The 18,395-nt window shown below is 41.6% G+C and overlaps 1 protein-coding gene across 2 annotated transcripts in view; it reads right to left on the minus strand.

Moving 5' to 3' along the window:
- Positions 1-18,395, minus strand: part of kcnh4b (potassium voltage-gated channel, subfamily H (eag-related), member 4b) — a 219,771-nt gene that overhangs the window by 86,003 nt on the left and 115,373 nt on the right. For both annotated transcript variants that reach the window (XM_073071489.1, XM_073071488.1), the window contains 5 exons: positions 17,825-18,068; positions 10,985-11,142; positions 5,259-5,466; positions 1,292-1,486; positions 752-951 (listed from right to left, as the gene is read on the minus strand). In XM_073071489.1, the coding sequence (XP_072927590.1) occupies positions 752-951; positions 1,292-1,486; positions 5,259-5,466; positions 10,985-11,142; positions 17,825-18,068 (1,005 nt within the window). The remainder of the gene's footprint in view (positions 1-751; positions 952-1,291; positions 1,487-5,258; positions 5,467-10,984; positions 11,143-17,824; positions 18,069-18,395) is intronic.

Consider the following 18,395-nt stretch of genomic DNA (forward strand, 5'->3'; position numbering starts at 1 on the left):
CTACAGGGACTGTGCATTGAAATGGTACACTGGGATTGTTGCTAAGGTGGTATTTTGGATGTAAGTGGGGATGGTCTGATCTAATTTGCATCTTGAATAACGTAGACTGCTTCAGGACAGATAATGAGGGGTATAGAGAGGGTAAATGCAAGCAGGCATTTTCCACTGAGGTTGGGTGGGACAACAATTAGAGATCATGGGTTAAGTGGGTGTGGTGAACTAGATATACCTGTCTGACTGCTCCTGTGGCTCCTCCCACAGACCCTGCTGACTGCTCCTGTGGCTCCTCCCACAGACCCCTGTATAAAGGCGACTGTGGTCTGCTGCTCTCCCTCATTTTCCCAGGATGTAGTGTTGTTCTTCAGTCAATAAAAGCTGATATCTCACTTCCTAAGTCTCAGCGTGAGTTATTGATGGTGCATCAGTGGGGAAAGGTGAAATGTTTAAGGGGAACATGAAGGTGGAGAGAGTGTGAAATGAGCTGCCAGTGGATGCGGTCTCAATTTCAAAATCTAAGAGACATTTGGATAAGCACAAGGATGGGAGGGGTATGGAGTGCAATGGTCCAGGTGCAGGTCAATGGGAGTAGGCAAAATAATAGTTCAGTATGGACTAGATGGGCAGAAGGGCCTGTTTTGCTGCTGTAGATCTCTATGCCTCCATCAGTTCATCAGAACCCTAACTTCCCCTCTTATGTGGCAAAGAGACATCTGGTTTGCAAATCAAATAAGATGCAGGTAAGCTATTTTACCTCATTGGCATCGATCCCGTTATTCACTGACCAGGTGGTCTGGAAATATTCAAGCATCCGTTGCTTGAGATTCTGTGGAAGGTGGTGAACTCGAATAAAGTCTTTCAGGTCCTTCATGCGAGTGTGGTAGAGTGATCGCCTTGAGTACATACGTTGGATGATGGCTGTGACATTCCCAAAGACAACGGCGTGCATCAAGGCTGGAAGAGAAGATGGAATAGATGAAACCATGAGAAAAGGAAGTCAAGACCTGGCTTTCTGATGAACTACTTAAACTTTTATTGGTTCATGGCATTTTTGGCTTTTCCCTTCCCCATTGCTTTCCTGAATCAGATGCCTTCAAAATAACCATTAGAGTCCATTCAGACGCTTCGGTTGCTTTGCTGGTTAAGATGTGTTAAGGGTTTAGCAGTTAAGGCTGCATATATGCAAACTAGAGCCTGAAGCTGGTGGTCTGTGAAGCTTCAGGGTGAAAAAACTTAAAAGATTCTGAGGAGTGAGAATAGCTTAGCTCATAATGAACGCATTCATGCCACCTACCCCCAATTAGCATTGTGCAGATCGAAAAGATCTTCTCTGCGTCTGTGTTTGCAGAGACATTTCCAAAGCCAACGCTGGTTAGGCTGCTCAGGGTGAAGTAGAGGGCAGCAATGTAGGCACTTCGAATGGTAGGACCTCCCAATGAGTCATTTGTGTATGGAGTCTCCAACCGTTTGCCAAGCTCATTCAACCAACCTGGGGGAAGAAAAGAAATTAGGTATCACGGGTTTAAATTTTGAATCATGTGAAAACTTGTCACGCCAATGTATATTTGTGTGGAAATCTGAGACACAAGAGATTCTGTAGCTGTCGAAAATCTCAAGCAACACACCCAGGATGCTGAAGGAACTCAGTAGGCCAGCCAGCATCTATGGAGGGGAATAAACAGTTGATGTTTCAGGCTGAGACTTTTCATCACATCGACTGTTTATTTCCCTCAATAGATGCTTCCTGACACGCTGAGTTCCTTCAGCATTTGTGTGCATTTGTCAAGTACAAATCCATTGGGTTAAGTGATACACAAAATCAGAAATAAACTCACCTAAATTGTTCATTTTTACACTAACTTTGCTATGAATGAGACACCTCCAAATATAATCCCCAACTTTGATCATCCCCTCCCCATCAGGGTCAACCTATACCAACTTGCTTCCTTCCAAATTCTCCTTACGTTCTTTCCTCGGCTCACAATCCTGATGCAGGATCCCGACCAAAACGTCAGTTTAACACCTTCCACCTCCACAGATGCTGTTTGACCTGTAAGGTTCTTCCAGCTTTTTGTTTGCTGTTTAGCTTCGATTATACTGTCAGTCGTAAATGCAATGTATAAGAAAGTAGCAGGTGGAATCACTATGAGTGAAGCTCAGGATTATAGACCACTACAAGACATTGCTGAAGTTCTCAGTAAAATCACTGCCAGCAGTAGCTGTTTGTTTGTAGATATATAGCAGGAAAACTGATACCTACTTTAGAGAATTAATAATTTTAATTGGGGCGAATATGTGATTTTCGAGGAAGAATAGTTATAAAAGATTCATCTAGATTGCAGATCTAGGATTTTCTATATTGTGCTTTAATTGCTTGTTTCTGTGATGAAAAATAAAGCTACAGTACTGTATCTAAAAATTACAACAGGGATTGTGCTGTAACCCAAGTACCATGCTGTTACTTCCTTGCTGGGTTAGCCTGCATCCGTGTAATCAGTGTGAAAATCTAAAGAAAAATGCAGATGCTGGAAATCTATAAAAAACAGAAAATGCTGCAATTGCTTGTAGGGCAGCCACATCGTTGGGAAGAGAAACAGAGTTGACATTTCAGGGTGAAGACCCATTGTCAAAACTCTGTATAAATTGATATAATTGTTCACAAAACAATTTGATGTGTTCAGCCTGTGTCCAGTGATGCCTGCTCGGCACTTGTATGCTGTTACTATGGAAGAGGAATTGTCAATGTTTTGGGTCAGAACCCTGCTTCAAAACTATGAGCGGCAAGAGAAGATGGGCATTATAAAGAGGGAGAGAGGGAATGGTGAGATTGGGGCCAGTAGCTGCCTATTGAAGATGGCTTATCACACTCTTAGTGCAGGACAGTAGGAGAGAGCAATAACTGCTGGTCTTTCAGGCAACAACCACATTCCAAAAATGATCTGGAAAATGAACACTAACTATTTGGAGCTTCAAGAGTTGTACATGTCTGTGCCACTTGGTTCCTCCCACACTCCAAAGGACACTTGGGTTAGGGTTAGTAAGCTGTGGGCATGCTATGTTGACACCAGAAGCATGGCAATACTTGCAGGCTGCCCCCAGCATGTCTTCAGACCGTGTTGGTCATCGACATAATGATGTATTTCACCGTATGCTTCAATGCACATGTGACAAATAAAGCTAATCTTTAATCACTGGAAAACTTTCCTTAGTCAAGTTACTGCTGTTGTCTAGATTTAACCAGCTGCTGAGTTTCCTGAGGCCTGAGGTAGGATGAAAAACTGCTGATCTAGTCGACTCCTTTCAGGATGCTGGTCAGACTATCTAGTGAAGAAATCAAACTGATTGGAACCAAGGCCAGAAATTGATCACTGCCTGATGTGAGAATTTGGAGTTTGCAAGGTGACTGTGGATTTCTTAGTCAATAAGGAAACCAGCATGGAGAGAGAGGAGACAGTAGGTGCTGGAACCTGGAGCAACAATTTGCTGGAGAAATGGGTTGAACAGCATCTGTGGGGGGAGAGGAAATGTCAATGTTTTGGGTCAGAACCTAGCATCAGAACTAAAAGTACCGAGAGAAGACAAGGCAGTATAAAGAAGAGAAAGGAAGTGGTGAGATTGGGGCCAGTAGGTGATTGGTGGACCAAGGAAGGGTGAAGGATGATGAATTTCAGAATGTTAAATACTAAGAGTTATTGGCAGTCAAATGCTTCAATAAATACTGGATGATCACTAGAAGAGGTAGGTTGTTGGTAAAAGCCTTGGCAGTGCTATGCTGTGGCTCAGAATAGCTTTAATTTGGCACTTGGATCAATCTTCTTTCAGTTAGGATCCTAACAGTTCCACAAAACCTCTCCAGATTGGAACGAGGGTACATTGATCCTGTAGGATGCTGCTAATGAATATTAATTAGATGTGCATTTGTAGATTATCTGCTGACATAATTTGCAAAAAGAACAAAATCTGAATTTCACTACCAATAGTGTCAAGGCAGGTACTGTGCAAGCAAACTTTTGTGTAACAGTTATTGTTTTAAGATAGGAGAGAAGTTTCAGCTCTTGTTGACTTCTAAGACTCTAATTGATCTTAGGAAGACACTGGACATCTTAACTTAGACATACAACTACAACTTAACTAATAAATAATTAATTTATGTTACACAACACTGTATTCCTTGGTTATATTCAAAGATTCAAAGTACATTTATCTTCAAAGTATGTATACAGAATACAATTCTGAGATTCATCCTTGCTATGAAACAAAGAAACACCATGGAACCCATTCAAGAAAACATCAAACACCCAACGCGCGACAAAAAAACAAATCACGCTAACGGCAAAACGTGAGCGAACAACACATCAAATATCAAATATAAGACCAGGAGTCCAGTAGTATTTAGTTTATTTCAGTTCAACGTTGTGCTGCTAGCCCATTGCAGGCTGCAGAGACATTCCACGCCAAAGTGCCCCAGTCTGCATCGATCACCCTGATCATCTCACTCAAAAACAGCAAAAAAAACCAGAACCCAGCAACACATGCAACATGAAACTCAAAACCCTCCAAAACAAGTCCACGGCATTGCCGATCAACCCTTGCAAAGTGGATCCCAAGACTCCTCTGCTTTCCTCCGACAGCAGCTAGTCAGAGGGAGAGGAAGACCAGTCAAATGCAGGCAGATGGTGCTGAGCAACACCCCCCCCCCCCCACTCCCCGCACGCCGCTCTCATCCTTATCGGCTTCAACCTTGCTTGATGCCTCAATCGGAGAGAAGCGATAGAGTCGATCATGGGCTTGTGACCAACGAAATGTAAATAAAAAGTTCCAATCACACGCAGCTCAGTAGTAGAATCACATTTGAAAGAAGAAGAAAAAGAAATAGTTTTGTGAACTGTCTGTAGGACGTCACTGTTGGTGTCATTGTTTGTTGCCACCATCTTGAAAATCAACTTAGTCCTACTGTAAAGCTTTACAGCACCAGTGGCCCGGGTTCAATTCCTGCCACTGCTCATAAGGAGATTGTATGTTCTCCCTGGGACTGTATGGGTTTCCTCCCACATCTCAAAGATGTATGGATTAGTAGGTCGATTGGTCACACGGGTGTAATTGGTGGTATGGGCCAGAAGGGTCTGTTACTGTGCTGTATTTCTAAGTAAATAAATAAACAGCATTTAACAGTGAGGATTGGATAGTGAGATCAATATTTCCAGCCAATAAATATTTAGACAAAGCCACACTTTATGAATCAAACCTTAGTTTAGTCTTACCAATATCCCATGTGTGCGGATCATTCATTTCCATTTCCCTCCTGCCAATCACGTACCAGATGCAGGCCATCCAATGTGCAAGTAGTGCAAACATTGACATTAGAAGAGTTAGGACCATGGCACTGTACTGGGAATACCGGTCAAGTTTTTGTAACAATCGCAGCAGCCGCAACAGGCGTACGGTCTTCAACAAGTGAACCAGGGAGGTCTGGAAAATACGTCAGAGCAGCTAATGTTTAATTTCAGATGATAGCTAATCCAATCACTAAAACATAAACATTGATGCCTTAAAATAGAACATCAAGGAGGGGGTAAGAATTCCCAAATGGTGTCTCGTGATGTTTCTTTGAGCCATCTCCTTGGAATATTTATCCTATTATTTTCCCATAATGGACACAACAGCAAAGTGTTTAATTTACAAATTGGCAGCTAGAGGTCTGGCACATGAGTCTGAAGTCCAGCAGGGAGCTGGGTAGTTTAAATTCACATAATTAAAATAATTAATAGAAACTGTGTCTTTGTAATTACAAGCATGAAACTATTGGATTGTATTAAAACACCAGTTGCTTCACTCCTGTCCTTCAAGAGAATAAATCAGCCTCCTGTACCTAATAAAGTGGCCACTAAGTGTATGTTTGTGGTCTTCTGCTGTAGCCCATCCACTTCAAGGTTCGATGTGTTGTGCATTCAGAGATGCTCTCTGCACACCACCGTTGTAACGTGTGACATCTCGCCACATCACAGCCACTCGAGGACAGAATGCGCTGGGACTGAACCTGGCTGTGTATAATGGATCTTGTGAGGGGTCCCCTCTCATCAGCAGCCAAGCAAGGTCTTTTAGCTTGTTTGGAAATTCTGGTCAAATGATTTTGAGTCTGCTTAGAGAACCACCCAATAGGATCCACCACCTCCTTCACTGGCAGGGCTTTCAGGTGACTGATGGGTAACAAAGGTTTGCTGCAGAAATGCTACACCAGCAGACAGGTGCTTTGGCAGTTTATCTGAAGGAATATTCCAAGCTAACGTGGCCAGGCCCATCCTTCACAATGCTATGTAGAACAGGTCAAACCCAGCAGAACCTTGTCACCAGTGACACTCAGATTGCAAGCTCAGGCACTGTGCACAGCTCGATGCGGCCACATTAGAATGAAGGTATTCCCTGGAGTTCAGGAGAATGGGGGGGAGGGGGGGAATCTCATTGAAACATTCCAAATGTTGAATGGCTGGATTAGATATGGCAAAGTTATTTCCCATGGTAGGGGAGTCTAGGACAAGAGGGCATGACTTCAGGAGTGAAGGACATCCATTTAGAACAGGAATGCAGAGAAATTACTTTGGTCAGAGGATGGTAAATCTGTGGAATTTGTTGCCACGAGCAGCTGTGGAGGCCAAGTCATTGGGTGTATTTAAGGCAGAGATAGATAGGTTCTTGATTGGCCAGGGCATCAAAGGGTATGGGGAAAAGGCAGGGGAGTGGGGATGACTGGAAGAATTGGATCAGTCCCTGATTGAATGGCAGAGCAGACTCAATGGGTTGAATGGCCTACTTCTGCTCCTGTATCTTATGGTCTAAGGCTTTACTTCGTCTTTCCTCTCTTGACCCATCTATCAGGTCTGTAGGCCATGACCTGTCTTTGATTATCAGATGAATTGGAAGATAGATTGGGTGAATGTTGCAGCAAAGGAGCAGGGTCTGGATCATACATCCATTACGTACAGCAATGCTGAAGCACCATGCTATTTATTTATTTATTTATTTATTTTTAAATCTACGGCACATTACAGGACCTTTGGCCCACAATGTTGTGCCAGCCACGTAACCTACTCTAGAACTGCCCAGAATTTCCCTACCACATAGCCTTCTATTTTACTAAGCTCCATGTACTTATCTAAGAGCCTCTTTAAAGACCCGATTGTATCCGCCTCCACCACTGTCGCTAGCAGTGCATTCCATGCACTCATCACTCTCTGTGTGAAAAACGTACCTCTGACATCTCCTCTGTACCTACTTCCAAGCACCTTAAAACTGTGCACCCCTCATGTTAGCCATTTCAGCCCTGGGAAAAAGCCTCTGGCTATCCACATGATCAATGCCCCTCATCATCTTGTACACCTCTATCAGGTCACCTCTCAGCCTCTTACGCTCCAAGGAGAAAAGGCCAAGTTCACTCAACCTATTCTCATAAGGCATGCTCCCCAATCCAGGAAACATCCTTGTAAATCTCCTCTGCACTCTCTCTATAGTATCCACATCCTTCCAGTAGTGAGGTGACCAGAACTGAACACAGTACTCCAAGTGGGTTGAACTGAGGTCATATACAGCTGTAATTCCCCTCAAACCCAAGGATTACCTGGCAAATGATCTGACCCATGGAATTTGGTGATATCATGTCAATATAATTTATCAGGTTAAAAATGAATCCTGATGACACTCAGCTCTCTCTGATTAACTTCCTGATACCCTCCACCATTCACCTAACTCACCTGACTTTTACAAGAAAAACCTTTGATTTTTTTTATCTTCTTCTATTTTTATTTAGATACAGCACAGAACAGACCCGATGAAATGCATTGCACCTATTTAACACTAACCTAATCACAGGACAATTTATTTTACAATGACCGATTAACCTACTAACTGGCATGACTTTGCTCTGCGGGAGGAAACCGGGGCACCTGGAGGAAACCCATGCAGTCACGGGGAAAATGTACAAACACTTACAGACGACACAGGAAATGAACTCCGATCTCCGAGCTGTAATAGTGTCCCGCTAACTGCTACACTACCATGGTGTCCGACCCCAGGGAACCACCTAAACCTCACTGGGTTTGACACAGCTGAGTGCAGCTACATAGCCAACTGTATGACATCACTCATCTCTGCTTTTGCCTCAGCTCTGGAAAACATTCCAAGTTTCCCTCAAGAAGGAAACCCTGCCCTCAAGTGGATGTCCCACAAGGGCAAAGTGACAAAGCAGCCCCTTGCATTACCCATTTGCAAGTTTTCAGACTAACTTGAGAAAACATCCAAATCTTTATTAATCCATATGTATTGTCACACCAGAGAGGCACTTGCCTAGTAACTGCTGGCCTAAGAGAATTTAGAAAAACAATCCAGGCTTCTCCGTTTAATTTGTGAGTGGGTGGTTATGGAATGATTATACAGAATTTTTTTTTAATTATATGCCTGTCAGCAAAACAGATTCATAACAGTTAGTTCCATCATCTAATTGAAACAAATCAATTGGGTATTAACTACCAGATAGTTCATAAGGACTAGACCAAAGCAGATGTGATTAAAGAATGCACTTTCTTTAAGGATTGGCGCTGGACAATGATGAGAGCACCCCTCTCCACCCCCACCCCAGGTTCTCACACCAGTTGTTTTGGGAATTTCCATTCACTCAGTCCCCCCCCCCCCCCCCCACTTCACCTGAGTGATCCTCATTTAAATTACGTGTCTTCCACACATGATGACGCCAAACTATCTCACCTACACTACACAGTTCCTCCAGTATTTCTCCTGTTCCCAGCTGGGTGGAATTATTCCTGTTGGTTCAAATCTTATTTGTTAATTTATAGTCATATTGTTTTTTTTTTGCTATTCCTGCACGGTTAACTTTGGAGTCCCGCAAGGATATTTCCTTGACTCTCTCCCATTTTCCATCTGCATAGAGTCATAGAATATACAGCATGGAAATAGGCCACTTCGCCCAGCGTATGCATGCTGAGCACCCATCTGTATTAATCCCATCTGTCAGCGCTTGGCACTTGGCACTGCCTTGCAATTCAAGTGCTTATCCAGATATTTCTTAAATGCTGTCGGAACGTTTTCTTCCACTACTCTCCCAGGCAGGGCATTCCAGATACTCACCCCTCCCTTTCAGATCCCCTCTACTTCTTTTACCCCTACCTTAAGTCTGTGCCCTCTAGTTTTATTCAATTCTGATAAGGAGAAGAGTCATTTGCTTTGCGAACCCCTGGGTAGGATCATTCAAATCTGCTGTTAGTTTCAAATGGATGTTTCGCTGCTCGGCTCCACCGCACTACGATCTCCTTAGGCCAGTCTACTGCCTTAGCTTGTCACAGTATTCGTCTGATATTCAAGACAGAATGAACAGAAATTGTCCACATCTAAAGCCGGGGAAGGCAGAAGCCATGGTCTATGATCTATGCCACTGCCTATGATCTTTACCTCAGGCCACCACATCCATTATTCTACCCTACATAAATTGTTCACCTAAAACCATACCATATTTTAACTTGGTCCAAGTCTCACCTCCAGTGTCGGCTTTGTTTGTTGACCTGTGCTGGCTCCCACACTGACAATGCCTCAGTTTTGAAACTTTTTTCATTGTCTTCAAACCTCTCCAAGTACTTCCATCCAATTCTATAATCTATTTCAGCTTTAAAACCCATAGATCCCCCAACTTCAGTTTTTTTTTTGGTACCCCTAATATTAATTCCTGTATCATCAGCAGAAATACCTTCAGTTGCCCAGGCTCTATGTTTTGGAATTCTCACCACAATATCATGCCCTCTGTCCTCCCAAAACAAAACTCACTGCATCTCAACTTTCCCTTAACACCTCTCCTAAAACGTACCTCTCTGACAAAGCCTTTGATCACCTGTCCTAAGATGTCCTTGCTAAACTTTTGCTTGTCAGTGTTTTCAATGGATGCCTTGTGATGTTTTAAATACATTGGAAGAGCAATGGATTTTCTTGTCATTGCCATTAAAAACAATCTATTAACTAAGTGAAAGTTTAATAAACTGAACATTTCTAACTCGGAGAGTGATCAGAAGTGCTGCTGTTGCAAATATCCTCACATTTCAATGGACTTCACCATCATTGATATACTCACTGTAAAGTTATCAATATCTTTTACTATGAATTCTGGAGAAATGCTTTCACAAGTGAATTATCATTTTGAGTTGTATGGGTAGTGAAATTACTGATATTAAGTGGCCATTGTATCTGCTCCTGGGCACATTGCACAAATCTTTAGTGCCTCCTGTCTCTCATGTAGTGATACAGTCATAGAGCTGTACAACGTGAAAACAGGCCCTTAGCCTACTACCTCAATGTTGACCTACTAATCCCATTTTCCTGTGTCTTCCACATCAAGTTCCAGATATTAACCATTCTCTGTGTAAACATCTCTCATCTTAAACCTAAAGCCTCTTGTTTTTGATGCATCTGCAATGGGAAAATAGTTCTGACCATCTATCTATGCCTCTTCTGATTTTATACACCTTTAACAAGTCACCCCTCAGCCTCCTTCACTCCAGGGAAAACAAGCCCAACCTACCCATAACTAAAGTTCTACAATCCAGGCACCATCCTGGTAAATCCCCTCTGCGCTTTCCCCAGCACAACCACAGTTTTCTGATAGTGAGGCAACCAGAAGTGCACACAGTATTTCAAGTGCATTTTAACTAGTGTTTTGTAAAGTTGCAAACATGATATTCCACTGTTATATTCTACGCCCTAAGCATTGACAGCAAACATGCAATATGTCTTCACCATCCTATTTACCTATATTAACCAAAATACCCAAGATTCCTCTGTTTATCAATATTCCTTAGTGCCTACCATTTATGATATACATCCTATCCTATATGACTTCCCAAAAAGTATTATCCATTCAGAAAAACCTTAATCCTCATCTAGGAATAACTGCATTGCACCTATGGACACTGGCAAAAGGTAAAGCGTAACTTACCACAGTTATGTTAAAGGCATAGAGAAGGTCAAATGGTAATGCAGCTATTAAATCCACAATAAACCATGTGGTTCCATAATGGATGCAGATGGATCGAGGTTCATAAACCACTTGACCTGACTGACTAACATAGGTAGTCCGAAAGTTCAGGATAATATCTGTTGGATAAAGAAAATAAAGCAATGTATTAATGGAGAAAATAATGGTGTTCATAATATCAAGAAACTTAATGGAAGTTTGCACATTGACACCAATAATATTATATGTAAAATGAGCAGTAATTAGATATTTCAGGACAGCTTTAGTTCAAACTTCTCTTCCATTGCCTGCTGTTTGTAAGTGTATTAAATGATGGGATGTTGAGTCATAAAACTAGGGAAGATTCAGCTCTATAAACAGTTTGCTAATGTCCAATGACTGCAGCAATGTTGAGCTTGGGAGTGACTGATAAACCAGCCCACACTCGCACAGCTGCTCACCTACATTAATTTGCATTGCAAAGTCTATTTGTGAGGGGCTTAAATAAGAATAAGTTGGAAATCAGTTATGACACCCTGAGGAATCATATGATGATACAGCACAGAAGTGGGACTCTTTAGCCCATCTTGTCCACGCTGACCAAAATGCTGCCAATGCTAATCCCATTTGCCTGCATTAGACCTGTATCCTCTTTGCTTTTCCCACCAAAGTACCTGTTCACATGCATTTCAATGTCATTGTATCTGCCTCCACTACCTCCTCTGGCAGCTCGTACCAGACAACGACCATCCTCCGCATGAGAATTCTACCCTGCAGAACTTAAAATTCAGAATCAGAATCAGGTTTATCATCACTGACATATGTCGTGAAATTTGTTGTTTTGCAGTAGCAGTACAGTGCAATATATAAAAATCACTATGTTACAATTAAAAATATATAAAAATAAACAGATAAGTAAATAGATAGAAAGACAGGTAAAGAAGTAGTGCAAAAAGAGAGCAAAATAGTTAAGGAAAAACAGTGAGGTAGTGTTCATGGTACATTCAGAAATCTGATGGCAGAGAGGATGAAGCTACTCCTAAAATGTCAAGTGTGTGTCTTCAGGTTCCTGTACCTCCTCCCTGATAGTAGTAATGTGAAGAAGGATGTCCTGGATGGTGATGGTCCTTCATGATAGATGCTGCCTTCTTGAGGCATTACCCTCAATGGTAGGGAAGATTGTGCCCATGATGGAGCTGGCTCCTTACAACCCACTACAGCTTTTACTGATCCTGTGGGGTGGCTCCTCCATACCAGATGGTGATGCTCTCCACGGCACACCTGTAGAAAACTGCCTTGCTATTTTGCTCTCTACGTGCAATACTTACTTAATTTTTATATTACTTATTGTAACTTATAGTATATTTTATGTATTGCACTCTACTGCTGCTGCAAAACAACAATTTTCACAACAGATAATAAACCTGATTCAGATTCTACCAACTTAAGCATTCGGCCCATTCCTGCAACCTCTGGCACCAGAAGGACAAGGGTAGCAGATCAAGTGGCAAGTCACCCTGACTCTGCAGAACATTGCTCTTCCTTCATTGTTGCTGGGTCCAGCCTGGTAGCAGCCTCATCAGAAGTAATGGAGCTGTTCATGGAGGCAGCTCACTCGGAACTTCTCAAATGCAATTAGAATTGGGCAATAAATGCTGGCCAGAACAGTGATACCCACGTCCCATAAAATTAATAAAAAAGAATCTAATCTACTTTCATTGTAATTATATCCTGAAGGCAACATAAACTAGGATTTCTGTGCATGGACAATTTAATGTGAGTTTCTTCTGTTGTTTCACCCTTTCTGTAGTGTTTGGCATAACATTCTAAAACAGGGGTAGGCAACCTTAGGCACAAATGATTTTCTAGCATGCGTTATTCATTAATTTGGGGCAATACATAACTAAGTGTACTTAAATGGACAACTCCCATATTTCAAGTTTTTTTATGGCATTTATCTGGCCCACTGTCTGCTCATTAATACGCAATCCGGCCCACAGAGGCAAAAAGGTTGCCGACCCCTGTTCTAAAACAGTCGGAGACGTCAGTTGAACTGACAAGAACTTTATGTATTTAAAAATGATGCTTGCTGTAAAACACTCTTCAAATAACTTCAAGGATCAATTGAGTTTTTAGTAGCATACTAAGCCATAACTGCTGGTTAGCTAAGTCTCAGAGCCCTATATACTTGTATACTTTTTTATGTATGTGATCATAATTCCTTTGAATTAATATGTAAAAATATATTTTTAAAGATTTTTAACAAAATTACTCCACAATACTTACACTTTTATCATAATCATACAGATGTAATTCAATTTTTATTTCACACTCGTTAAAATACTTAAAATATCAGGTAATAAATGGAAATTTCCTTGCATAAATACAGTGGATTGCATTTAATTGGGACACATCGTGACCAGTACATTTTAGTCCAATTAAGCAGCTGCTCCAATTAGCTAAAGTTTCATGGAAATAGGTAAAAAGTTATAAAAAAAAGACAAACTACTGTTTAACTGAGTAGCAAATTATGTGTTTAAATGAAATCCAGAACAAATGAGAAAACTACCAATTCTATTATATTACTATAAAACTGTGCATTAGTTCCTAATAGTTATTGACAGAGGAATTCATCCATAAAGACTTTTGGGGACAACTCATTAACTGCCAGTACAGAAATTGCATGTGTAAAGTCAGCAACATGCTACCTGGAACTCCTGCCAGGCTTGTGGCACCTTGGGCCCACCTGACAGGGCAAATCAGACCTTCATAGGCTTTCAGCAGCAATTCGCTAATCAGCTGCCATGTTTTAGCTGAACTGCAAATAAATAAAATCAGCGCAGACACAGTTCAGATAATGGACTGCCTTCATAAAATGCTTTCAACGATTGCATCCTCCAAATCTTCAGTTTCATTGTAACGTTCAAGATGATTGTTGATACCTTCAAATTCTTTGTAGTTCCTAACCTGTTCAAGTAGTGCAATTGTTTCACTTTCACTCCTGGCTGTTTCTGGCATCTTTAAGCCTGAATGCCTGAAACCGCAGTTAGCATTACAGTTCTGAATTGTCTTACTGCTTATTTCTCACCAACTATTAGTGTCAAAATTCACTGCTTTTTGGACACAAACACACACATTTGACGCTATTTAGAAACTGTTCGCTCTAAGCAGGATGTAGAGTCACAAGTGCTCACAACCAACACTGGCTAGAAACAATCTCCTGTCATAGCATCCCCAATAAATGAAGGGAACAGTGACTATTTTTTCAATTAGTTTTTGTTCTTAAGAGTTGTCCCAAATAGCAGCTGCCCTGATTAACCAATAGCCCAATTAACTGGAATCCACTGTATAATATAACGGATTTGGAGTATTTCATTATTTAATACTTTTATGGCATATTTTCGCTACCTTTATTGAACATATGTACTGTACATCAATCTTCAAATTACACTCTGAAGTACTTAAAATATTCAGTAAAACTTGTGCTTTTTGCTTCTTAATCTGTAGTGGAAAGGAATCTACTATTAAGAAGCTGGTTGCAAAGTAGAGTAGTTGCAAAACAGTAATAGGAACAGGCAGATTTATCATGGTTTTAGGAAAGGGACTTTTCTGAGGCTGTCACTGGTAAAACAGAAAAGGGAAAACCAGTTGATATAGCGCAGTGGAAGTTTGAGAAGGCCCTTAATAAGATGCAATACAAAATATTTTAAAAGAAAATTAGAGTGCATAGCATTATTGAACATATACTGGCTTAGAGTGGGCATTCATTAATGGACAGAAGCAGAGAAAGTCAATAAATGAGTCATTTTGGGCTGACAGTTAGTGACCAGTAGGTTGTTGCAGGCATTTTTTGCTGGAGTTCCAACTGTTCCCACTCTCCATCAGGTATGAGGCATTCAAGTCTGCCAAAGAGTCACAGATAGATGGCATTGTGTGTTGTGAGGAGGATGCAGAGAAGCTACAGAGGGATATAGATAGGATAATGAAAAGGGCAAAGTCATGGGAGATGGAGAAGAATGTATAAAACCACTTGGATGGTTTGATAAGCCATGATCTGGCAGAGCAGGCACAAGGGGTTGTATGGCCCACTCCTGTAGCCATTTATTATGTTTATGGTCTTTGAGAATATTTTAGCTATGTGCTGAGCCTGATATCCTCACAAGCAGTGAATGCCAGCAATCATACTGAGACCTGACAGTAATCAACATCAGAAGAGGGAAACTCACACCACAGAGACTGCAACTGCATTGTGGAACACACAAAACACTGAAGGAATTCATCAGGAACGATCTTGGCTTGAAACATCAACTGTTTATTCCCTTCTATAAACGCTTCCTGACCTGCTGAGTTCCTCCAGTAATTTTGTGTGCATTGCTCAAGATTTCCAGCATCTGAAGAAACTCTACTGTCTCTGAAGTGCTTTGTGGGGCAACTTTCCCTGTGGTCAGCTGTGAGCAATATTGCTCTATCACTGAATGTAGACCAATACTTTTCCAGTTCCTGCCAGCCACCTACCACGCTGCTGTAGTGATAGCACGAAAGTGGTTGAACAACATAAACCAGCCCTGACCACAGCTATGTGTCACCTACTACTCCAAACAACAAATCAAGAGCAACAGGGTTGGCAAAACCACACAGATATTACACAGCTGAGAATTAAACTCAAAGACAAATAGTTCACAGATTTCCAGTTGGAACAGTCTTTAGAACTTTTATGTAATTCAATATATCTTTTATTCCTCTCAGGCACAAATCTGCATTTAAAAATTAATTAGCATTTATTTTTCATTTTCAATTTAGAGTCAGGAAGTTTGGAAAGCTAACAAAGGACAGAAAATCAAATTTGAAAATGTAATAACTCATTTTTCTTTCCAAGTAAGATTCAATGCTAATGGAATGTGCTGCATGCTGACGGTGATCGTGGCACAAGGAGCAGGTACCACATGCCTCTGAAGTCAGCCACACAATATTGATGAAGTTACAAGGAGAGTCGTACAGCTGTCATAGGGTCATAGAGTAATGGTGAGGTGAGGGCTTCTGCTGGTTAGAGTTGACCATGGATATTGCAGCCTACTTGCCCAGATACACAAGTCTAGGTAGTATGATATGGAGAGCAAGCTGTTCCCCATGTAGCAATCTCTCCCGTAATCCCCACCCCCCACGCAAATGATGAACGCAAAGGAACGGCAGACACTGATACAGTTTGGGACCAGCAGTGTTGCAGGAGTCTCCAGTCACTGAACTCGACATCGGATTGCCTGTTGGACTCCAGCTCCAGATGTTTCTCTTGGGGTTTACACCTGAAGCCTTCCCCATGAGTGAGTATACCGTAAGGCAGTGGAGGTTTGAGATCAGATGAGCTGACGAGCCCCATCTGCCTGAAATGAATGGCTTTAAGGTGCCAGTAACCCACCGTTGGCCTTTCTCCTATCATAGAGTAATACAGAATGGAAAAAGGCCCTTAGACTCAACCAGTCCATGACAACCACAGCATCCTCCCTGTTAGTTCCAGTTGACTGCATTCAGCCATTACCCTTGAAGCCCTTTCGTTCCATGTGCCTATCCAAATGCCTCTTAAATGTTGAAATTGTACATGCCTTGATCACTTCCTCTGGCAGGTCACTCCAGGTATTCCCTACCCTCTGTGTAAAGAAGTTGTCTCTCAGGTCTCTTTTAAATCTCTCCCCTCTTGTATCCGTGCCCTCTCACTTTTGACTCCACAGTTCTGGTGGAAAGACTATGACCGTCCACCTTATTTCATAGCCATCACGATTTGAGAAACTTCTGTGAGGTCACCTCTCATTCCCCTGTGCTCCAGGGAATAAAGATCCAGCATAGCCAGCCTTTCCCTAATCCTGCCTAATGTCCTCAAGGCTGGCCCTGCTCAAATTCAGGACCTTAACCTGTGGACCTGCTCTATCGTTTTCCACAACTATTTTAAAACTAATAGAATTGTGGTCACTGTCTCTCCAAAGTCTCCACAACTGACATTTCAGTGACTTGTCCTGCCTCATTCCCTAAGAAGAGCACCAGTATTGCTCCTTCCCAAGAAGGTTCCTCTTTCTGTAAAATTCTATCACCAGCATCATTATCCGTTTAGAAATCCGATGGCGGCGGGGAAGAAGCTGTCCTAAAACATTGAATGTGTCAGGCTCCTGTACCTCCTCCCTGATGGTAACAATGAGAAGAGGGCACGTCCTAGATGATGGAGGTCCTTGCCTTCCTGAGGCTTCACCTTTTAACGATGTCCCCGATACCCAATACAAAAGTATGTGAGCCCGCAGTAGTAAGAACTGCAACTCAGGATTGCATGGAATGATTGATGCCTGTAAGTGACTTAGACTAAGCCTAGTTTTTCATGGCAGTTTATGACCCTACATTTTATTATTGAATTTCAAGCAATTTACAATAATCATGCAGTATAGTACAACCATTGGTATTACTTTAATTCACTATTAATTGAAATTGCCACCTGCTGATCAGAGTAATATCAGTAATTTGGTAAAAATACTTGGAGAACAGATTTAGAGGGAAATGAATAAGATGAATACTGAAAAGGCAACTGAATGGAAATGACTGATCTAAGTGGAGGAAACATTGTGGAGTCTTAGAATTGTGAAAAAAAGTGGAGTATTAGAATTTGACAGTCTGAAAAGGTAGAAAAGCATTATTAAATGGGTAAAATGAGCAATTAGATTAATGTGATACATGTATCAAAAACTATTGAAGAAAACTAAGCGACTGCAGCCCTTTTTTGCCTGAAAAAGTTCTGTTCTATCATGTTCTGTGGTGCCGAAATAATGAACTACAAGTTTGCCTTACCGAAGATGAAGAGCATTTCCACAGCGACGTCACTCACAGTGGTGCTGCGGGAAGCGGAGGAGCTGTCCTCGGTCTCCGTGAAGCAAACGTTGTACGGAACAGTCACCGCGACATAAAACGTGGCCAGCAAGATAAGCCAGTCCCAGCCCGCTTTGAAGGTACTGTAGTGCAGGAGGATGAAGCGGGATTTCTGGACTGATGCCACTTTGTACTCGGGTAGAGAGGGCTTATTTTCAAACATGTTCTACCAAAAAAGAAATTCAAGTAGTTTAATGAAACTATAAATTGTTCCACAGGTTTTCAGCTATATAATACAGTTTACACCTAGACATTTAGTTCTAATCAATAGGTAAATCCATCTAAATCAACACAATGAGATACATATCTGGCATAATGGGGTACATTTGGGCATGATTCCTTTTCAACAGCTGGTTACCCGATGGGATTTACTACTTTCTACGTTTCTATTTGTACGTTAGCATGAAAGGATATCAAGAAAAGAATGGAACTAGAGCGGTAGGATTCTATGTGGAATTGCACAGAAATAAAATGCAAGTATTTTTAAGGAAGA

Source organism: Hemitrygon akajei, chromosome 18 (genome assembly GCF_048418815.1).
Source record: "Hemitrygon akajei chromosome 18, sHemAka1.3, whole genome shotgun sequence".
Taxonomy (NCBI): domain Eukaryota; kingdom Metazoa; phylum Chordata; class Chondrichthyes; order Myliobatiformes; family Dasyatidae; genus Hemitrygon; species Hemitrygon akajei.